This window comes from Copadichromis virginalis, linkage group LG10, assembly GCF_057382275.1.
Source record: "Copadichromis virginalis isolate Kocher_CV1m ecotype Utaka linkage group LG10, C_Virginalis_male_GT1.1, whole genome shotgun sequence".
Taxonomy (NCBI): Eukaryota; Metazoa; Chordata; class Actinopteri; order Cichliformes; family Cichlidae; genus Copadichromis; species Copadichromis virginalis.
The window spans coordinates 17,650,513-17,673,162 of NC_140627.1; the positions used below are offsets into that span (position 1 = coordinate 17,650,513).

General features: G+C 37.8%; 1 protein-coding gene across 2 annotated transcripts in view; it reads right to left on the reverse strand.

The window, feature by feature from the left end:
* grik1a (glutamate receptor, ionotropic, kainate 1a) overlaps positions 1-22,193 on the reverse strand; it is a 36,520-nt gene extending 14,327 nt beyond the window's left edge. For both annotated transcript variants that reach the window (XM_085470309.1, XM_085470310.1), the window contains exons 1-8: positions 21,360-22,193; positions 10,796-10,963; positions 10,142-10,399; positions 8,396-8,577; positions 7,752-7,805; positions 7,369-7,539; positions 6,877-7,020; positions 4,526-4,633 (exon numbers count right to left, since the gene is read on the reverse strand). In XM_085470309.1, the coding sequence (XP_085326435.1) occupies positions 4,526-4,633; positions 6,877-7,020; positions 7,369-7,539; positions 7,752-7,805; positions 8,396-8,577; positions 10,142-10,399; positions 10,796-10,963; positions 21,360-21,486 (1,212 nt within the window). In that variant the 5' untranslated portion in view covers positions 21,487-22,193. The remainder of the gene's footprint in view (positions 1-4,525; positions 4,634-6,876; positions 7,021-7,368; positions 7,540-7,751; positions 7,806-8,395; positions 8,578-10,141; positions 10,400-10,795; positions 10,964-21,359) is intronic.
* Between the last annotated feature and the right edge of the window lie 457 nt (positions 22,194-22,650).

The following is a 22,650-nucleotide window of genomic DNA, read 5'->3' on the forward strand; positions in this document are numbered from 1 at the left end:
AACTCTGAATATCTATAATGGAGCCTGGAGAACTATTCCTTAAGACTACTTCAAAAAATTACAAAAGCGCTTTCCTAAGAGAGTTCAGGCTGCGTGTTGAAGAATAAAGGTGGTCGTATCAAGAATTGATTTTTAAGTTTGGGAGAACTATAAAAACGCTGGTCCTGTTTTATTTCCATGTTTGAACATGTTTCAATACAAAGAACATAAAGGAATGTGGGATGGATCAAGACCTTTGCACAGTACTGAATATGTTACTGAAATACATCCTTTACTTTAACCTGAAATAACTGCTGCTGACAGCAAAAGGGAAGCCCAGTTTAAATATATAAATATATAATACTGAATAGTAGAACTACAGTGCAAACGTGTTACAACAATACCATCCAGTAACTGCTAAACAATTTATTTTTCTCCATGTTGTCATTTTAACAATGAGCTGAAACAATTAGTTGACTAGCAGCGTGACAAAAAAGTCATTTTTAATTAAAATGAACAATTATGCTTCATCTCAGATAAAAAAAACAAAAACAATAAGAATTGTTGGGATTTTTTTTTTTTTGTCTTTTTTATTTATGTGATCATGAAATTAAATGATGAAAAGCATTACATGAAAAGACATCTGAGGATATTACGCTGGGCTTTGGGAAATTATTTTTGCATTAATTTGGATTTATTACATTTCTGACCATTTTTTTCTAATAACTACAAAAAATAATATCAAAACCAAACATTAATTTAAAAAAAATTCAGTTAGTAAACTTAAATAAGTAGTGGAGAAAGGGAAATTACACCAGCAGTCAAGAGAAAAAGAAGGGTAGATAGGGTTGGGAGGAAGAGAGGACAACATGGTGAATGAGATTGTCTTAATCATCAGACCAGGCGGCATAATCCAGACAGTTATCAGATTAGAACAGATGTCTGGCAGCTGGATTTTTTTTAACCTTTCAACTCCCTTTGCTTTAGCAAAGGTCATGACAGGTCTGGAATGAAGCTAAGAACATTAAATTATTAGGCCTTATTGTTAATAGAACTAAAGTAAGTGCCAGATAAGCTTTTCTCCTCTGGCGAGTCATTCTGTGAACAAAAATGTGCCTTTTAGTATTTTTATTCAGAAACAATGCCCTCTCCATTCATTCACTGCCTAAGAGGATGAAGAGAAGTGAACGCATCAGTACCTCTCATTAAACTGAGCTCTGCAGAAGGTACAGTCTTATTTTTACAATTTATTTTTCTGAAAATGGCTGGGTGGGATTACCTATTCCAAAAGATGAAATGCTTTTCACTCTTCATTACACTCTGTCTTATTCTGTTAACCAAGTCCGACTGATGGAAAATGTGTTCACTTATAACCTCGCTAAAAGCACTCCATATCTCCACCGAGTTACTTTTTGCAAGGGACCATAAATCTGTCTTATCTGTGGACACTGCAGATGAGGAACACTGTGAGTGGGGATGGATTGAATTAATTGCATTGTCCTCAATCTCCAAGATAATTTGTCAGAGTGAGAATATTAAAGATGTGGAGAGTATTTTGGTCTAAAATTGTTTGGTCTTGCATCATTTAGCTTGCGTTACATGCTGCTGTAGAGGGCTGCTTCTCCTCTGTCGAATATCAACAGTATGATTGCACAGTTTGAAGTTTAGGTAAAAGAGCAATCGAGCCAAGTCAATGAAATTAATCCTAAAATATAGCCTAGGACATCCGTACCGCATGCAGCCAGCATCTTTAAAACCCCCGAGTCATGGATTTTCTGTGTATAGCCTTGCAATTTTATCGTGTACACCAGAGGAGCTCCCAACAACTAAGTGTGCTATAAAAACTGACATGAATTGGCTCATATATGCTGTGAGGAAAATGTTATCTGTGAATCCTAACGCTCATCCTCATCCAGAACCAAATCAGAGTGGAAAACCGTTACCACAGACTTAGTAAGCCAGGCCAAGAAAGCTGAGGAGAAAAAAATATATATTTTCAGGAAGTCAACAACTTTAAAAAAAAAATACTTTTTTTTCCTCAAGAGACTTTCACTTTGTTTTGTCTCATCATCCTCTTCAGAGTGTATTTAACACTCCAGTGCCCAAGAACTAACACAACTGCAACGGACTGATAATTCATTTTTTATTACCATAAAGCCAGGCAATTTATGTGATGTGCTTACTATATAGTGGCATTTCCTCTGAGGTGAGGCTTTTGAGGACTGAAGGTATTGAATGGAATTAAAATTACAAATAAATCAGAGCTTTTGCAAACTGACAGTTCCTGCCTGCCTACATAGCTGTCTGACAACTGAGACAGACGCAGGTGCTATGAATGAATCGAACATTCACTCTTTCAATCATCAAAGCATTGCTTTTGCATAATTGCTGTTAAAATTTAATTTAATTTAAACTAGAAAGGAATCTGAATGGAGTTATGAAGTTGATTTGTTGTATAATCAGTGCACCAGAGGGTGTTATAACTCTGCTCTTTGTGCCAATCAAAGGCCAGGAAAGTAAATCTACTCCTTTTATAGATTTAAAGTTTTTAAACTTGAGATGAGGTGTTGCTTATGCTTATCAGATTCTTTTTGGTACAAATAAATCTAAAGGTATTTGGACAATGGCACATTTTTGTGTTTTCGCCTCTGTAGAGCACCACAGGGAGTGCAGACTTTGAGCTTCAATTCAAGAAGTTTAACCAAAGTGTTGCATTAGCTGTTTAGGAATTACAGCCATTTTTATACATTGTGTCCCATGTTCAGAAACTGAAACCTAATTGGACAAATGACAACCCAGTCTCATGACCAGGTGAGGTCTGTTCCCTCATTGTTCCATGACAAGTTAAAAATCTAGAGTTGATTCAAAGTGCTTCACTTGTATTTGGTAACTGGTCACTTGAACTCTCAATATGAGGTCCAAAGATGTGTTAATGCAAGTGAAGTGAAGGAGTCCATCATTTGGCTGAAAAAACATTGCAAACATAGCAAAAACTTAACGAGTGGTCAAATTAACAACCTGGTATATTCTTAAAAAGAAGGCACTGACAAGCTACACCAAAAGCCCCGAAAGACCACCGAAGACTACTAAAGTGGATCATAGCATAAATCTTTCCAAGATTAAGAAAATCCCTTCACAACATCAAACCAAGTCAAAAACACCCTAAAAGCGGGTAGGTATAACATTACATACACGGGCTTTACAAAAAGGTGCAAACCATCTATGACACTCAAGAGCAAGATGACCAGATTAGGCTTTGCAAGAAAACATCTAAAGGGGCCTGCACAGCTGTGAAACTAATTATTTGGACAAATAAAACAAAGATGTATTTATACCAGAATGATGGGAAGAGAAAAATAGCTTCCCGCTACTGCCAAGTGCTTGCTCATAGGGGATGATATAATTATTGGCATTTCTTTCGTTTAAATATTGTAGGGTCTTTACAATATAAAGCTCCTTGAGCAGCTGTTGTTGTGAATTGGGCCTATAGAAATAAAGCTGAATTGAATTCTAGATTTTAGGCAATTGTTGATTGCAAATGATTTTCATCCAGATGTTAGAAACAACCTTTATATTTACAGTTAAGTTGGTTTGTTCAATTATATTTAATCTTTCTAAAATGAAGGGACTATGTATAAAAACAGTTTTAATCACTAAATTTTTAATTCAATATTTTTGTTAAACCTCTTGAATTAAAGCTTAAAGTTTGCACTTTGAATATGTGATTTAGAGTCCTCTTTAGTGGTGTTCAGAAGAAAAATTTCAGTAAATATCATTTTTCAAAAACATGTGGCCCTTATTGAGTATAACCTGCATGATTTCCATTAAAGTACGTATGAAGGCAATCTAATAGCGAAGCAAATTATAGCTTAGTAGCTGACAGAGAGCTATTTTTATATATTTGCTTACGTCTTTCCTGCCATCAAAGAATGTGAAATTGCAGCACTTACTTCCTAATCCTAATGGAGGTACAGCTATATGCATTTAAACAAAGTAAATTTGTACTTTTTTTCCTGAAAGTTTTGACGAGTGTCAAAGCAATGCCTGCACCCAAACAGGGGAAAAACTGAAACGTCAAACACATGGCATTGCTGCACACAAAATCAGTGAAGAGAGACAAAGTTGACAAGGCAGGGAGCAGCAAGGTGCACGGCATGTAGAGTGAGAGTAGGGCAAACAAGAAGAGGGGGCAAACAACAAAGGCTTCCACCAAACAAGGCACTGGCACAAACCTCGATCCACCTTTTCGTGAGGCGGCTTCTGCCCTCCACAACACCCTTTAGGAATTGTGATGAGAGCAACGTGAAGCACAGACAGCGTGGAAATTAAGAATCAGTTAGTGCAGCATTATTAATATTCATGGCTGGACAATCTAAAACAGCTAGTAAGTGTGTTTTAAAAGGATGTAAGTACAGAAAACTAAATGACTAATCAGCTCTCGCTCTGTCTCTCATATACACAAACACATGCCCTAATGGAACGAATAAGCCAGTGCGAAAGCAGCATGAGAGCGTTGTAATTGGCTGTTCCAGGCCTCTGTGCTCACCCTGGCAATGCCGTCCTCTTTGAGGCTGATGATGTCCAAATCAAAGTCTCTCCTCAGGCCATCTGTCTTGTTAAGAACAATGTGCCCTGTCAGTCCATCCCACTGTGCCTACAAAAAGGGGAGAGAGAGAGATTTACAGAGAATTGGAAGACCATCTGAGTTCCTCGTCTATCCAGACCTTTGGAAGTCGGACTCTAGAACAGGCTGCTTGCAGGAGAAGTGAAGGAGGTCCATGCAAGAAGAGAGGAAGCTTGAAGGCTCACGGGATCACAACAAGTGAAGATCAACAGGTTGTGTAGTCTCAATACGCATGAAAGCTTTTGTTTAAAATAGCCAAAGCAATTATATGCATACATTTTTTTTCTCGCTTAATCAAATAAAACCAAAAATATTTTACCTTTTTCTGAATATACTTCCTATTGGATGATTCCCTTTGCTTTGCATGTATACCATTCTTTTCTTGTTTGTCCTGATTATTGACAGACTGTGATGGAGGTACATCTGGCACCTCTTTTTTATTAGAGAAGAGAACAAATATAAACCCTACAGCTATAGCACTTCAAATTGAAATGTTAATGGACTGTTCCTTTTTATTTCACAAACATTAAAAATAATTGCACCACATGCAACCATATAATGTGTCGCCTTTTTAGGAACTGTCTGCGAGTCTGTCTTGCAGATCACGTCAAGTGCTGAGATATTTTTAGGGCTGTCTATTAGGAACAACAGGTTTATGATCTACCCACAGATTTGTTCAATCATGGGACTGTAAGAACTGCTCCAAAAGCTTCAGCTTGTGTTTCTAGCAGTAGTTGATGGTGGAGTCTGAGGTCTGTGTTAGATCATTGTCCTTTCAGACAGCCTTGTTTTCATTTCACTTTCTTCACCGACTACACATTTGCATCCAGAATTTACTCAGATTTAGTGGAATCCCTTCTTCCCTCTATCTCTGCACTGTTTCCTGTGCCTCAGGCTGCCTCACAACCCCAAAGCATAATATTTTTGTCCTTCTGACAAATTCTTCTCCCCTTTGTTTTTTCACAAACCTACTTTTGTTGATTGTGGCCAAAGAGCTCACTTTTGACTCCATCTATCCAAAGCATTTGTCTGCAAAACCACCCCGGCTTACATACGATTTTGTGACATTCTGTGGCAACAGTCATCCCCTGACTTTTGCCGTTTCTAATCTGTCTGCAGATTTCATGCACATTTAACAAAAAACTCTTTTTTAACATCTGTTTGGGGCCAAAATCCACTAAATGTGCATTTTTCTCTGATCTACCCAAACCTTTGCTCTAACTGCGTACTAAAAATACAAACTAAGTTAAAGTAAGTTCACTCCACCTTTTACTTATTTATAATGAGAAAAACTGAATACAATCTTTTGATGCATGCCAGAAGTGTAATTTGCTAGCATCATTCAAAGAAATTCAACAAAAAACACACAACTGTAGAAACGGACATGTCTAAAACATTTAAAGTGTGCAATGTGGCTCTTTGTTCTGTGTTTCCTGATTAAAGCTGACTAAGGAAAAAAGTGTTCAGACATGTCAAATAGAAATATGCTCATTTGATCCACAGAAACACACACAATCGCCAGAGGAGAGTGATAACATTTTGGTTAAAGTGCCCAGGATTTGATTTCTGTCACTGAAATAAAAGCTGTGTCCTCATATTCTGTGCTCTCTTGTCAGCAGTGTTTTTTAATTGAGTGTAGTGAGAGAAATATCACTATTGGATTTTTCCCCCCGAAAAGGCTATTATCAAGTGATGAATAGCACATGAGGACAGATGCTTCAAAAAATGAGCAGTGGAAAACAAAATGAAAAGCTGAAGAGGAGAGCCACTAAGATGCTGGGGAAAAAAAGAAAAGATAAAGAAAAAGTGTGAGAGAAGGAAGACGGGGGGCATGAAGAGGAAAATATGAGTGAGGCGCCTGAATGATAATGTTCCTTCTCCGTGGCAGGCAACGGTCCTCTGCTGGATTTAAGACTTAAGAGATCAAAACACTCGTGCATCAAAGGCCTCATTTCTGTCTGTAGGCATCAAGTCTGACTGTTGGGCTGAGCCGCACGCTTTAAACTTATAAGTACATAAATACCGTGTATTTTCATGTTGCGAGCTTTCAGAGGCAAAGCGCGGACTGTCAGAAGGGACCTATAAAATATTATATCAGAAGAAATGATCTGACACCCAGTTTTGGTACATTTTTATGTTTGCATCTGAGGCATCTGTTACAAACATGCATCAAAAATGCATCGTGTTTAGGCTAAAGGCAATTGAAGCTCCTTAAGCCATGCTGCTGATCTTGCATGTTTTTTTAAGTTCCCAATAACTTATCTAACACTGACCTCTTTAAAAAGGTTCATGAAGCGCGGACCAAAGCGCCAAGGCTTGTGGCGGTGACACTGCAGGGAGCTGACGGTCATCTGAGTGGCCCGCTGGGACGCGACAGCAACCATGTACACGGCATCATACATCAAAGCTGCGTCTGTCTGTAGAGGATGCAGTGAGAGAAAGTTGCTTTTTTGTGTAATAAAATTGCACTTAAATGTCAGTTGTAAACAGCTAAATTATGAAACCAAGAGAGCAGGTTTTGCAGATAAAAATGCTCTAAAAACTCTAAAAGTTCCTCTGGGAAAATGTGCAAAACATATAATGTTTGGCTATAACGATGAAATGAATATAACTGAGAAAATCAGCATTTCAATTCTTACTAAGCTTACAAAAGCATTACATGTTAGCTCATACTTTTTTGTTTGCAACTGTATGATGCAGCTTATAGAACAGATGTGGCTTTTTGCAGGTGCAGGTGTTTGTTATGTAAAATAACAGCAGCTTACGGTCATGACTCCATCCATCAGACCACTTTCTTGTTTGGGACCCTGAAGTCTTTCCATGGCCCACCTGTCCATTGTAGATGCGACCCAAGGGTCATCAATGTTCAGCAGTCTAAAACCAGTCATGTTGACCCCGCTATAGCGGTATGGCTCGAGATCCAAGGCATATAAATCCTGCAAGAGATGCAAGATGAAGGTAAAGGTGCAAGATGGCAGGAAGGATGTGCTGTTATGTACAAATGTAAGGACTGGTTCAAGGTGTAACCAGTAAATTTAAAAAGCCAGTTAAAGGAAAAATGAATACGCAGATCTTTATTTTACTTATTTGCCTACTATCGCCTTAAAAAACTATAATAAAACTTCAGCTGTGCATTTTTCTAACTCACCAAAGTTGTAAAGAAAAAATGGTAGTACTCTGTCATCATTCCCATTGATGAAAGCTGCAACAAAGGAAAAAATAAAGTAAGAAAAAGAAACTGCCAAACAATTTATTTTTTTTTAATATCATGATTTCTCCAGTGCTACAGCTAATGTAGGAGCTTGATAACAAAGTAATTTGGCAGGTCATTTCTCTCTTGCACAGCACGTCAAATATATCATGCATTTTCTTTAAGAGTATTCATCAAATTTATCAGTCTTTAGGTATGAATTAAATAGCTGAATTCCCCGAAGCTGAATAAAAAGGACAATGAAAGTTTTTCTAAGTTTCTGTTTCTGTAAGATTGACACCAAAACCTATCTGGATAAAAAAAAGAAACAAATTGATTATTACTTAATAATAGACAATGGATACAGAAACAACACAAGCAAATAATACAAATGTAGTGTGAGAAACCCAGCAAGTACCAGGACAGCAGAAATGGGTTGTTATTAAATATGCAAGACGATCTCAGCTCTCTGTATGTAGGAATCAGTGCACGGGGCACCGTCCCGTCCCCTGTCCCCCAAAAGATAAATAAATGTGGTGTAAAATCCGTGGTCTAAACAAATAAACTACTGAAATGAATCTTAGATAAAGTACTGCACAGACCTGCTTAAGGAGCTCAGCAGCCATGCGGTAGGAGCAATCAAAAAGAATAAAAAACTCTTTGTCTTTCTTCAGTTCCTTAAGCAGCGGTCGAGCATCCTGGTTACCCGGCGTCAGCTGGCGGATCTTGATCTTCAAGTTGAACTTTGCTGGCGCTTTGATCAATTCTTGCATCCGCATCAGACCTTTTAAAAAAAGTTAAAAACAGTAAATTATACTTTCCCCCTCATTAATTCTAATTGTTACGTCCTTCTTGTGGTCAGATACAAAACATACACTACATCATTTTAGCTTCTCCCCAGACTGATCGCTATTCTGTTACATAAGCTGGACGCACGCCTTGCTTTCCTGTAGCCTGAACGTGTACATGCACAATAGAGTGTAAATGCGCAGGTGTGTGTTTATGTGACATTTCAGGAAGAATAAATCTTTGGAAATCTATAAGCTATGACATTTTAGCAACAGAATTTCATATTCTCTGTGTTGTGGGCAGTTGCTGTTTATGGGAAACCGCAGGATGTGGAGGCTATCAGTGTTGTGGTCTGGATGTCTGCAGTTGGAAGTCAGAGGGCAGGAACATTGGCAGCTGTCTGATATGAGGCCCTGGTGCCCTGTCACAGATTGGGTTCACTGGCCAACGCGATGGAGGTGACTTTGTAAGACAGAATTTTATTTTGTAATTACGACCATGACATATGAATATGTTGCCAGGTCCAGAAAACGCCAGCTAGCTCCTTTGACCTCTTATCCCTCTCAGTTCTTCACTTTAAATGCCATGCCATTTTAAGGTTGACAACCAGCCTTACAGGAGGAAATAAAATCAAAGATAAAATGCTGTCTTCAGTCAAATATTATTAAAACACTGAACTTGAAACTTAAAACGATGTTTTTTTGTTTTTAAACAAATATCTATATTCATATTTTACAGCTGGATGATAAATGTTTATAGCACTTCTGGTTATTGTCACGTGGTGTAAAAGTTATTTTTCAAAGTCATAATGGAGATAAGATATTGTGAGCGATTAATCACTGAGGTGCAGTCAAGCAGAAACGTCCAGGGCAAAAAAATAAATAAACAAATTACATAAAATACATGCACACATACATAACTCATGGCCCAAGCTCCAAATACTAAAATACTGCAGTTACTCAAACGGACACTTGCAGGTGTTTCCATTAGCAAGGACCATTATGGCAGAATTATAAATATTCATAGTCAGGTGCATACAGGAGTTTTGGTCACTAAAGTTATTTGAAAAGCAGTTTTTTTTTCTTTTCTTCAAACTCACCAATTATATAAAGTATTTGTATCATATATCAGTATTAGGGAGTGGCTGCAATGACTTAGCACACTTAGTCTCTGCTAATTGGAGTCACTGAACAGTGTAGGTTAGGTTTTTGAGGGCTTTTTGGCTTTTGGCTCTAAAGAATTAGGTGATGATGTCCAAAAAGAGAAAACTGAGAATTTAAAATGGGACTTTGTGCAGCAACAGGTAACATCACAATGACTGTGGCTGTTGTTAGCTCAGTAGAATTGGCTAATCTTCTTCTTGAGCATACTGATTTATTGCATACAGATAAACTGAAAAATAGTGAAATAGCTTTGACAAATTCACTTAATCCAAAACCACCTGACTGTATCTTAAAAGTGCTCTCTTTGACCTTCTTCACATTTGAATCCTTGAAGTAATGTATTAATCAAGTGCTTGTGACTCAATTTTAAAAGCTACAACAGCTAACAGAGCCTACCTGTGCTGTCCTCATAGACCACCGTTAGCTTCCTCCATTTGAAGAACGTGACTACATCCAGGATGGCCCTGGCAATAGCGGTGTACTCCGGATACAGGTTGATGAAAAAGGTGTCTTTGTTGTCCACCGATGGATGTTTCCATCGTGTTTGTATGTGAGGGACTTCCAGAGCATTGCAGATAGATTGAACAGCACTAACCGAGGAGCTGTGAGAGGGGCCAAACACAGCAACCACCCCAAGAGCGAGCTGGTCACACACTAGTGGAAAAAAACAGAACAGCAGAAAAGCAGCTGGATGGATTTGATTGTTGCAATCAGATGATTCTTGATTACAGGTGAAGACTGTTAATGTGCTTCCAAATTCAAGTGTTAAACTGGTTATGTAATTTAAAGGGATAGCATTAGACTTTGATTTAAAAAGTAAGTTGTCTTCCAGCTACAGGACAGAATTATAGCTTGCTATTATTTTCATTGTGATCACAAGTAAATTGTCAAAAAAACATGTCCGTCTTAACCAGATTCTTAACCAGAAGCTAGTGGTTCTTTATGTGCTTGATAAATACTGAATCTACCAGTAACATTTCATTTTTGGATTTTGCGGAAAACGTATGCATTTAAACTAGTTAAAGTCAGCGTTTTAGAAAAACTCCCTACCTCTCCTGGAAGCCTCAAAGCCATCAAAGAGGTTGATCCTCTGAATGTCGTAGGTAAGAGTGGTGTTGGGCATCAGGGTCTTGTTGCGGTTTATGTTGTTAACAGCAAACTTGAAGGCCAGCTCGTCCGTACTCACTAACTCGCTCTCTCGGGTCTCAAAAATCCCACCTGAACATTGAGACAGACGAGAAGGTTAAAAAGAAATCATTTGTGTTGAGATCAGGAGACAGCTGCAAAAGACCGCACCTAGTGCATACGTGTTCTGCACCAAACCACTTTTACTGCACTGAGTTTCACTTTATTTTACTTGATCAAACATAGGAAACCACCACCAGAAGACCAAACATCATGACCTCAGTCAGCAGCTGAAGTGAATTAAAGTCAAGATGTGCTTTGTTCTCGGTAACAGCTTCATTAAAGATGTTATATAGATGAGATGCAATGCCAGTAGGACTAGAAAAAACAATTTTGGCATTATAAGCACTTAATAACATTATCATCACAATATTATCAGCTTTTCAAGCTGTTAAAAATGTTAATAAGTCATTAATATTCATCCAGTCTTGGTAGTAGAAGATAATAGGATAATAATAATAGTAATAATAATAATAATGAATGGACTAAGTCTAAATAGTAAAACACAAATTGACAAGCAAAAGTATTTTTATTCTGTGTAAATAATCATTCTGTACATACGATAATTTTTAATCGTACAACTGTTTATAACTTGCATAGTTAACATTTCTGTATAGTTTTTCATATTTATATCCTGTTCATAGCCTGTACATACTTATAGTTATAGAATATTCATAACATACTTCATACCGTGTACATTATAACATACCATAATAGACCCATTTCTGTAATATACTTACATACCTATATTATTGCTAATATATATTGTAATATATCTATATCACTTCTGGATGGATGCAAACTGCATTTCGTTGCCCTGTACCTGTGCATGTGCAATGACAATAAAGTTGAATTCTATTCTATTCTATTCTAAAAAGTTATGAATGGAAACATTATTAACAGTTAACAATGACAGAACATTTTAAGAGATAAATGTGCCATGTCAAAATATAAGGAGATGATATTAAAGTAGACAAAACATAGACTTCTTTTCCTTAATAGATGGTATAGACAGGTTGAAGTCCTATACTTGTTGTAAAAATCAACAACAACAACAACAACAACACAGCCTCTTCATAATTACACCATCTATTCTCTGCTTTCTGCATTAATGGTGGTCACATTTTACTTTCTTTTTACGCAAGCTATATCTCTGAGTCATAAAAACGCTGTAAATCCATTATGCGCACAGTTAAAGTTTCACTGCCTTCAGCCTGAGTTTTCTACAAGCAGAGAAGGAAATTGAAATTGCCATGGTCGCATAATAATGATGATGAATATTAAGAGCTTGAGGTAAATAATCGAAAGTTTGTGACCGGCCATAAAAGACATTCTGAACTTATTGCTTCTCACACAGGAAGGATGGTTCGTATAAGTACTTGTTCTTCCACTCTCACTTTTACACTGCAGAGACCCAAAGCTGCATGTAACGTCGTAGGAACAATGCTGTTCAGACAGAAATTGCCCTTAAACTCCTCGTCAACATCCAATGATCTGGGTGAATTCAAAGGGCAGATGAAATGAAAGTATAATTACTTCCACTGTGTGAAAGGGCAAGAAATAAAAAAGGCTATGGAGTTCCTGAGATGAGTCAAGGCATCGCAGTCAGGAAAAGCAGAAGTAACTGTTAGTCTTTTAGTAGGTTTTTTCACTTTTACCAATTCAGTTTTATTTATATAGCATCAAACCACAACAACAGTTGTCTCGATGCGTTTTATATTGTAAGGTAAAGACTCTACAATAATACAAAGAAAAGCCCAATGACCTGTAATAATACAAAGATAACCAGGATAATTTTCTGCGACTGCAGATGCAGTTTCTTGATTTAAAACACGTTCTATTATCTATATATTGAATTATTGGCCCGGTCCTAAAACAAAATGAAATTTAAAAAACATTGTAACATTTTTAGGGCAATTTATTTATTTCTACAAATTTATTGGTTTTCAAATGCAAGTTAATGGGTTTGCATGTCTTAAAATAAACAGTACTGTAACATGTGAATAATATTACCCTGTGGATCAGGGATTTTGTATCACTGATCAATAGGCTGTCACGCTTCACAATACAGCTCACCACATTGTGTGTGGTGTTGGTCAAGGCCAAGCAGATAATGAGCTTAGCTCCAAGGATGGTGTTCAACAACAGCCTGAGATAAAATAAGGAGTGGGCAGATTTCACTACATCCACAAAATCACATTAAATTATAGCTGAGATGTTGTAAAGATATTTGAATTTTTATGATATTAATGCTGATATGGTGACAGGCAGCATACAGAAGAGAAGCAATACCTTAAATAATTCAATTCAGCTTTATTTATATGACACCAAATCACAACAGCAGTTGTCTGCTGTATGGTTTATATTGTAAGGTAAAGACTCTACAATAATACAGAGAAAAGCCCAATCATCAAAGATTCTTTGAGCAAGCACTTGGCGATAGTGGGAAAGAAAAACTCCCTTTTAAAAGGAATAAACTTTCAGCAGAACCAGGCTCAGAGACGAGAAGCCACGTGCCACAACCAGTTGGGAGTGATGATAGAGAGACAGGACAAAAGACACACTGTGGAAGAGAGACAGAGATAAATAATAACTAAAGATGACTGTAAATGAAGAGTGGTGTGTAAGAACAAGAAACACTCAGTGCACCAAGCAACCGGATATTCTTGTAAGTTTTTTTTAAAAGTGGTCTTGAGCAACACTTTTCCGGGCTTTCTGGATATCTTTTAAAGTTTTGTTTTGGTCATTGGTTGATTTTTCACCAGTTTTCTGTCCATTCCTTGTACCTGACCATTTTCAGAGGATTCTCCCTTCTTTTCTTTTTAAGCCACTTAAGACTGACCTATGAAAGAAACCTAATCTAACCAGTGTTGTGTCTGCACATTACAGACATTTTATTGTTCAAGCAACAATTTTACATTTTAACTGGTATATTTATGTTACTAGCAGCCTGTCACAAAATCTTATTAGCAACAACTTTGTTGTCATTCAAACAAACTACCAATGTAGTAAAAACGTACTTACACACAGTATAACACTGTCAGTCATGAACTGGCCTCCATCATCTTGATAGAGAATGGAAAAAGGGCAGCAAACATCCAAAAGAAGAGCTTTGGACTATACATGCATTTCATAACAAATTGCTGCACCTATTTCCCATTTTCCTAGCAAAACATAAAGAAATGAGGGATCGCTCAAGACTTTTACACCATACTGTACAAAAAATATCAAAGTTCCGAGCAGCAAAAAGGCAGAAAAGAGTCAAACAACTGAATAATACTCTGGTAAAAACATACAAATTATCAAGCTGTGCTTTATCACTTCAATTTGTACAAATCCTCAAAAAAGAAAGAGCAAAAAGAAAAAGTTTGGCTTTATGGGATGTAGCTGCGAACATTTCTGAAAGCATATTATTAATTATTATAATTATGTCATCTCAATCTCAGTGAAATGGACTTTAAAAGTAGAAAAAACTAATTTCTTCACAAGTCGTTATGTTTTTTGGATTTCAAAAACGGTGTTATTGGTGCATTCACTTATAAATGCAACACAAAGGCTTTTCAAATCCAAGTGAACAATGGTATTCACTGGGTCTGCATTGGTTCAATGCAGACCCAGTGATAAATATGTTTGTGTCGGTGCATGAAGAACTGTGAATGATCCATCTTCACTTTGCTCTCTAATTACAAACAATTATGTTTTACATCCGTCATGTGTGATTCCTTCTTGGAGAGCAGCTTGAACTCTCCTGTGGCTTATGATTGCTGCACTTACAAAAGTTATATATTTTTTTTAAGCAAGGTGTTTTTCCTTGCAAATGAATTCATGTAACTAAGAGCACTAAAAGCATTCGTTTATAATCCCAATAATGAAGAATAATTTGTCACAGGAATGCGCTTCTGCCTGGCACATAAATGGACGTGAAAGGTTTTCGGGGGACCTACAGGCTCTATAAATGCATTTGAACAGCGGTTGTGTAGATAAGGGTGACCATAAACATAAAATCTAAGTTATTTTTTAATTTATTAAGAGAAAATTAGTGCTTTTCTAAGATGGGTGTTATTCAGCAGTGTTTTAATGATCATTCTGATGCCATAAAAAACGACCAATAATATGATACCAAAAAAATCCCAGATCAGAGACAAAACCCAAGACGTTAACAATGTGTTTTAGTGAACTGCCACAAGATTCTCCTTTTTCATCAAAAAGACGTTTGATCTGATGACAATATGAGCTCATTTTCCATTTGCATAAAGATTACTGAGATATTTCAGTACTCTGGCACAATCTGGATACAAACTGTGTGCACAAATGAGGGAAGCTTAGTCTGCTGTGTTGCAGTATATCAAAGTCACAATTTGTTTTTATGCAACACAGTTCCAAATGATGATCGATTTAACCGATTTTTCATCAGACCTGAAGCCATCCAAATAATGTGGCTTCGGTAACCCTTACAAATTAGCAGTCATTATTTTAATGATTTTATTGGTCAGTCACGATTGTTTTTGATGGGTTAGCGCTCTTTTCTTATGCAGAAATCAATTTTCTTTGAAGCCAGTATAGTCATTAAAGCTGTAACAAGCTGTCCCGGGGACTGCCACTAAAATCTAGTGTGGCTATTTTACATGTCAAAAGCCTTTTTGCCACATAAATATGAATACTGGGGGAAACAGCAACATCCATTAAGGTGTTTCACCATTTTTACTTTACTGTAAAAGAAACTATATTTTTCTTTTTTTCTTTTATTGTCTTTTTCAGAGCCTTTCATTAACTCTTGTCTTCTTCTCTACTCTTATTCATGATTATTAAAACGGCTGTTTCAGTCCTAATTTGTTTGCAGAAGTTTGTCTGGCACACACTGTAGTTGAGTCACCGGAGGGCAGTTAGACGTCAAACTGCCACTCAGTACCAGAGGTAGATGAAAGGTGGCGCTTTCTAACACTTCCGAAAGATCACTGAGCTGGATGAGTAAGAGAGTTCATCTTTTTGCTCACGATGACAGAAACTACAGCCATCAGTTACTCTGAAAACAGTCATTGCCACACACTTTGGACAGGCTATGAAGCCACAGGTAAGGGCAAATACATCTGGGAGGATATAAAAGGGGCCTCAGGTGTCGCACTGTCGTTCTGGCTGAGGAAAAATATAGGAAACATTTTGTTCTCAAGAGCAAATCAAGGGAGCTGTGTGACGGGCAAACAAGGCAAACGTGCAATTGGGGAAGTAAAAACTGAGGAGAGAAAGAGAAAATAGGGAGACACAGAGAGAAACAACACCAAGAAATTACTGCAAGGGCACTGAAAGGGCAAGGAGTGAAGTCATGGTGTACTGTGTCAACCGAGCGAGTTTTTTAAAAACATTTTCAATACAAGTGCAAAAACTCTGAGAGGTCAAATGATGTCATGATGTCTGATATTGCTTAGTAACAGAGAGAAATCTCGAAAATCAAAGCCAAGACACTCAACATCCTCTATATTTGACAAATTTAAAATACATAAACGTCTAAGAAGGAGACTTTAGATAAATTATTAGTTGACGTTTGCCATATCTTGGCCCTGGTTTTGAGATATGAAAGCCATATGTTTATAGCTGAAATCATGCCCGACAGAGTCTCTCTGCCAGCATGCTGGACATGTACAGATGCCACTTTATTACTCGCAATCCTGAGTTTTATGAGACTGGAGGATCAATACATACAAATAAATAAGGTCAGTCAGGTAGTTTCATGACTGCAGCTTCTTCTTATGTCTCAAGGACAAAAATACTGGCTACCTACTTGATAACTGTGTTTCTGACAGAGCTCATTTAGCCATAGTCTATCTATCTATCTATCTATCTATCTATCTATCTATCTATCTATCTATCTATCTATCTATCTATCTATCTATCTATCTATCTATCTATCTATCTATCTATCTATCTATCTATCTATAGTATTTATATAACACTTCAAGGCACCAAAGAGAAAACTTTAACCAAGAGCCCCACCCTACGCTGACCCCCTATGAGCAAGCACTTGGGGAAACAGTGGGAAGAAAAAACCCTTTTAACATGAACAAAAACCTCTCGCAAGACCAGTGCCTCTTTTCCCCTTACTCCTCAACCAGCTGCAGCAAAAGGAAAAAAAGGGAAAGATGCAAATTATGGAAGAGAGAAGAAAAAATTTAATGACAGGAGTGAAATGAGAGGCGTAGGCAACTAATGCATATTGCATCGTGGGGTGTGCTCCAGCAACCTAAGGCTATGGTAGCATAATAAGGATGCTTCAGGGTCACTTGATCCAGACATATAAGAATTATCAACAAATAAAGTTTTAAAAGTTTTGAGCGTGTTTGTCTGTACTCCACATGGTAGCTGCTTCCAGAGGAGAAGAGTCTGACAGCTGAAAGCTCTGGCTTCCTTCCTACTTTTGGAAATCCAGTAATCAGTAAGCTTGGCGTCAGTGAGCAAAGTTCTCTGTTGGGATGATATAATACTATGAGGTCTTTATGTTGGAGTCACATTATTTAAAACTTTGTTTGTGAGAAGCTTTTGAATGCACTTCTAGATTTAACAATGAAGCCAATGAAGAGAAGCCAATAACGTGCCAAAATGAAGTAATTTGCCCGAGAAGACATTCATTCATTTTCCTAATAGCTTTTCTTAAGTGTTGGAATAAAATCAGGTAATCTATAATATTAATCAGGTCCTCTGTTTATAAATGTAGGTTACAGCTCCTGCTCAGCTTTAGCAAATCGATTTAATAGATGGCAACACCTGGAGCCAAACGTTGCAGTTCTTTGATTTCTCCTTCTTCTTCTCACTCTCTCTCTCTCTCTCTCTCACACACACACACACACACACACACACACAAAGACATTGATATTATCTGTATGTAAATGTTTTGGAGTTGTGAATTATTTCTGGGCTTGTGTTGTTTAAGAAGTCTGAACCACCAAAACTAAACACATCGGTCCTGAATTATCATGAATTTTAATGTGTAACCAAGAGCTACACTCCTGATGATAAAACCATGTGCATGTGCAGCTGGACTTCACAACAAACAGGAACCAATGCTGTGCATGCAAAACAAAATTTAAATGTGTGGGCATGAAGATTATTAAAAGATAATAATAATTGGAGCTGACAGGTTGGAATCCACTTGGCTAATGTAAGCTCTGTTTTAGAAATCAACCATTTAGCAACCTGTTATAACACCCAGGTCCCACCCCCAACACTCAGAAATGTCTCATATTTATTTTTTCTTCACTTCTTAAACATGCAACCTCTGCTTTGTAGACTGATGTATAGTTTTGCTGAGCTTGACACAAGAGACAATATTGTCCAATTAATCTGCAGAAGAACCAAAGTGCCTCTTTACCAAATGTGGGTTCACTGTACAACTTAAATACATAGTAGATCCAATATACAATTTACAAATGTAATGTGGAAACTTGAAACATCAGGCCACATACAAGATTGGGCTTTTCAGTAGAGACAGTGTGGCTGTTAAAGCAGAACAAAAATGGAATATTTATCAGTTCTTTACAGAATCCTTAATCCTTGTCTTAACAGACAACTTAGCAAAGAGCTTATTTTAAATAGTGTCTTTAGGGACTTTGTTTCTAGCAGTCTGTTGCAAAAACATATTTGTTTCCAAATTCTTCTGTTGAGTTTACAAAAATACCAAAGATAACACAGTTTGACAGGGATAAAATCGTATTTTTCACCGAAAATATGATTCCCTAAGCATTATTACACAAAAACTTGGCAAATCTCTTGGAAGTATCACTAAAAATAATAGGAAACTGAAAAAGTGAGAACAGGAACAGACACTGCAGGGCTAAAATCTATCTATAGTAGATGAACAGTATCTAAAGGTCATGTCCTTAAGAAATAGGAGAAATACTGAGATAAGACATCAGAATCAGAATCGTGTTTATTGGCCAAGTATATGTGCAGACACATACAGGGAATTTGGTTCCGGTAGATGGTGGCTCTCAAGCACAGCAATGTAAATCACACACACACACACACACACACACACACACACACACACACACACACACACACACACACACGTGTCTATATATACACATTACACATACATACACAAAGCTGTGTAAACCAACTATAGATAATGAATCTAAACTTATATACATAAACTACAGAAATGAATGAGGTGGAATGAATACTACAAAATGTACATAAGGTGCAGCTGCAGTCTGGCAGTGGGAGCAGTGTGACAGGTCAACTGTTAAGAAGGGAGATGGCGAGGGGAAAGAAACTGTTCCTATGTCGGGTGGTCCTGGTCTGCAGGCTTCTGTACCATCTGCCAGAGGGCAGCAGATCAAAAAGTCTGTGTCCAGGGTGTGAGGGGTCTGTGATGATTTTCCCTGCCCGTTTCCTGGTTCTTGAGAGATGCATCTGACCCTTCAACTGATCAACAAAACTTCATCAGAAATGATCTCAGTGGAAGGGTGGCTGTCAAGAAGTCTCTCTTAAAGAAGGAAAACAGTCCATAGAAAGTGTGGAGGCACTGTCTGGTTTGGTGCTGCATTTCATCCAGTGGTGTTGGAGATTTTGTCAAAATTGATGGAATTATGAACACAGGAAAGTACCATCACATGGAGGAAGCCAATGATTTTTTTTTCCCAGTATGATGATGATCCTAAACACACTGCCAATGCAGTAAAAAAAACAAACATATCTGGGTAAAAAATACTTCTCAAGAAGCCCAAAGAACTATTTCTCAAGACTACTAACAGAAATTACAAAAGAATTTCAAGCATAAAGGTTTTCACACCAAAAATTAGACTTTCAAGCTCATTATAATAGCACAGACTTCTCAAGTACTGTGTTTTCAGGCATATTTGCAGATAATTCAATTAATCACTGCATCTAGTTTCCATTTTCCCAGCAAAATATGACTAAATGAAGGGTGGCTGAACATCATGGAACTTTAACATTTATTCTTTAGATGCATAAAATATAAAATAAAATAACTCCTTTAGCCTATTGCTAAACCCAAAGATTCAAATGGGTGGCAGTGACAGCAATCCTAAATGTATTCAGTCAATTAGATCCACATATTCGAGTCTGGCCTGACTCAAAGCCTGAAAATGATATGCTTGGATAATGAACACAGCCCTCAGTGCTCACCAAGCTCCTCCTGTCTAATCAAATCTAGGTGTAGCCTTCTGACTCCTCACCTCTACTAAGCTGATGACAGCAGGATTGAGAATAACTGGCGGGCATATTTTGAATGAAAATGTCTCCAACAAGAGTGTGTGAAGCCATGACAACATCCAGAGAAGAATCAATAATCTATTACTTTTACGTGTTTGTGTGAAACCTCGTGCAAACCCACTGTTGAGGAGTACTTGTGGTGAGGGCTAGTTCTTTTAGGTTCAGCAGCTAACAAGATGGTGTATCGGTCAGGATACAGGAAGGAGGACAACAGGCTTCCACTTTGCTGGATTGTCACCGCCAGCTGTTTTATTGCCACCTAGATGCTCAGTGTTGCCAGCAGTCTGTAGTAACAAACAAGTTGCCATGAGTATATAAATATATACAGCAACAGCTTCACTAAGATACATATAAAGGATTAAATGAAATAAACCAACACATCCATCTGAATATACACATAACAGGACATATATAATTTGAACTACGCCAATCTTACATCTCTTGCTCCAAACACAGAAAAGGACACAATTAAACACAGTGAGAATGTCATACATAGCCGAAGCATCCACTCTAACTGTAAACAAAGGTGCCTACGTCATTTCCTACGACTCCACCCCACACAATATTGCAGAACATAGACATAAAATCCCAGAGCCTTTTATACACCCACTGTTGGTGAAACAACTGTTCACGAGCTTGTTTCTGTCAGAACTGCAGCATTTGTAATTAAAAACACATTGATCCGCAGCATTTCAAGACTTTCTATATAATTACATTTACCAGCAAGTTGGTGTCTAGTGAAGATGATGAATTAAACAGAGGTGTGAGTTTAAATTAATTTTATTTTAGTCAGAGGGGATATTTATCTTGTATTGATTTCTATGTAAACTATCTTTCTCACATTGCTGTTTATATAGTAATGAAAATGCAAAACACTGAATCTGTGGCAAATCGATCTCCTTAAATACGCGAGTAAAGTTGTCAAAGTATTTTTTTTAAGCTGTACGGTAATCGTTTCCTTTGTATTGACCCTCAGTGAAGCTTAATCCCAATCATTAATGATAATAGCACAATCACTTTCGATGTGTATAAAGGCTGAAAATTCGGATGCAAAACGGTCATCGCAGACCCAGAGTGTTCTTAAATCTCAAAGGGAAAATGAAACAGGTCACACAAACGCTAGACTTTCGTTCTGACTTTTCAGTCAATTTACAAACGCAGGGAAACGACATCAGCACCGTGCGTAAACTGTTGCGCTTACCGATTCTGAGGACTTGCGTGGAGCTCAGAAAGAGCTGAGCCGCGAAAAGAAAATAGCCAAAAAGTCTCTTTCTTTCTTCCATTATTCTCCCTCTCGTTCTCGAAGTCACGGCAAATGTCGAGACCATGACAGACAGAAGCAGCTTCTAAACGAGCCCGGGCACACCTGACGCGCCATGCCAGCGCGCAACCCAAGTTTTATTCCCAATTTGATGATCCCACTCTGCATCACTCCATCGCGCAGAAGAAACCAAAGACGACGACAACAATTTCCACGTGTCCAACTTTCACATGCAAAGTCAAATCAAGTCACGTCTTCTTAACATAGCTGGCTGCGGTGGGCTACAGCAAACGCGTCCACGAGAGTCCGTGCGCCTCCGAGGATGCAGATGCCAGAGGGGAGTGAGGGCGCACGAGTCGGGCCAAGCGAGCTTAAATTCAATTAGCTTCCGGTGAGCATTTTCAGAATAGAACTCAAACCTGCCTCGTCGTGGAGGTTTTGCAAAAATACGTAGTAGGCAATGGATGGAGTTTCTTTCTTTCTTTCTTTCTTTCTTTCTTTCTTTCTTTTTGCTTGTTTTAAAAATCTGCATTGACCCAAAGTGTGTAGACGATAGTTATGAACGTTCGAATAAAGATTTTGACATTTATTACCGTATTTCAATCAACTATTTGGAATCACACTGAATCATGTTTTTTTTTTCCTAATGGTAATCAGAAATAATTTTGTCAAACTTTCAAAGCTTTTACTCTGAAGGTACTCGCGGTCTGATTCAGCTCGTTTTTGCTAGTTTGGCTGCAGTCGCTTTGGATTAAGGAGCATGGCAGATGGATTGGCAGCGGTTCTCCCCACCGGTCCTGATGAGAGGAGAATAATCTTCAGGTTACAGGGCAGAGGCCAGATTATCTCTCACTTCAGGCAAAAACGAGGTTTGTATCTGATTGGATCACTGGATGCCTTCCCATTCAGTCCCATGACTCTCACAAGGCAGCAAAAATAACGAATTGTTGTGTAATGCGCTTTAACATCCCTGAAAGAGAATTGGCTCAATCATAATGACTTCATTTTTATTACCTTGTGGAGGAAACTCATCTGTCCACTACTTGACTGAAAGCTCCATGGGGTTTGCCAACTCTGCGCTACTGCTTAATATTGTGACATTTAAAAACGGGCAAAGACACCAACAACCTGGCATCTCACAATCTTGCAAGTCTCAAGCAAAAACCCATCACATCAGAAATGACATTTGTTTATCAGGATGTTTGCGAGCTCTTTAAAATCTGGGAGCCAA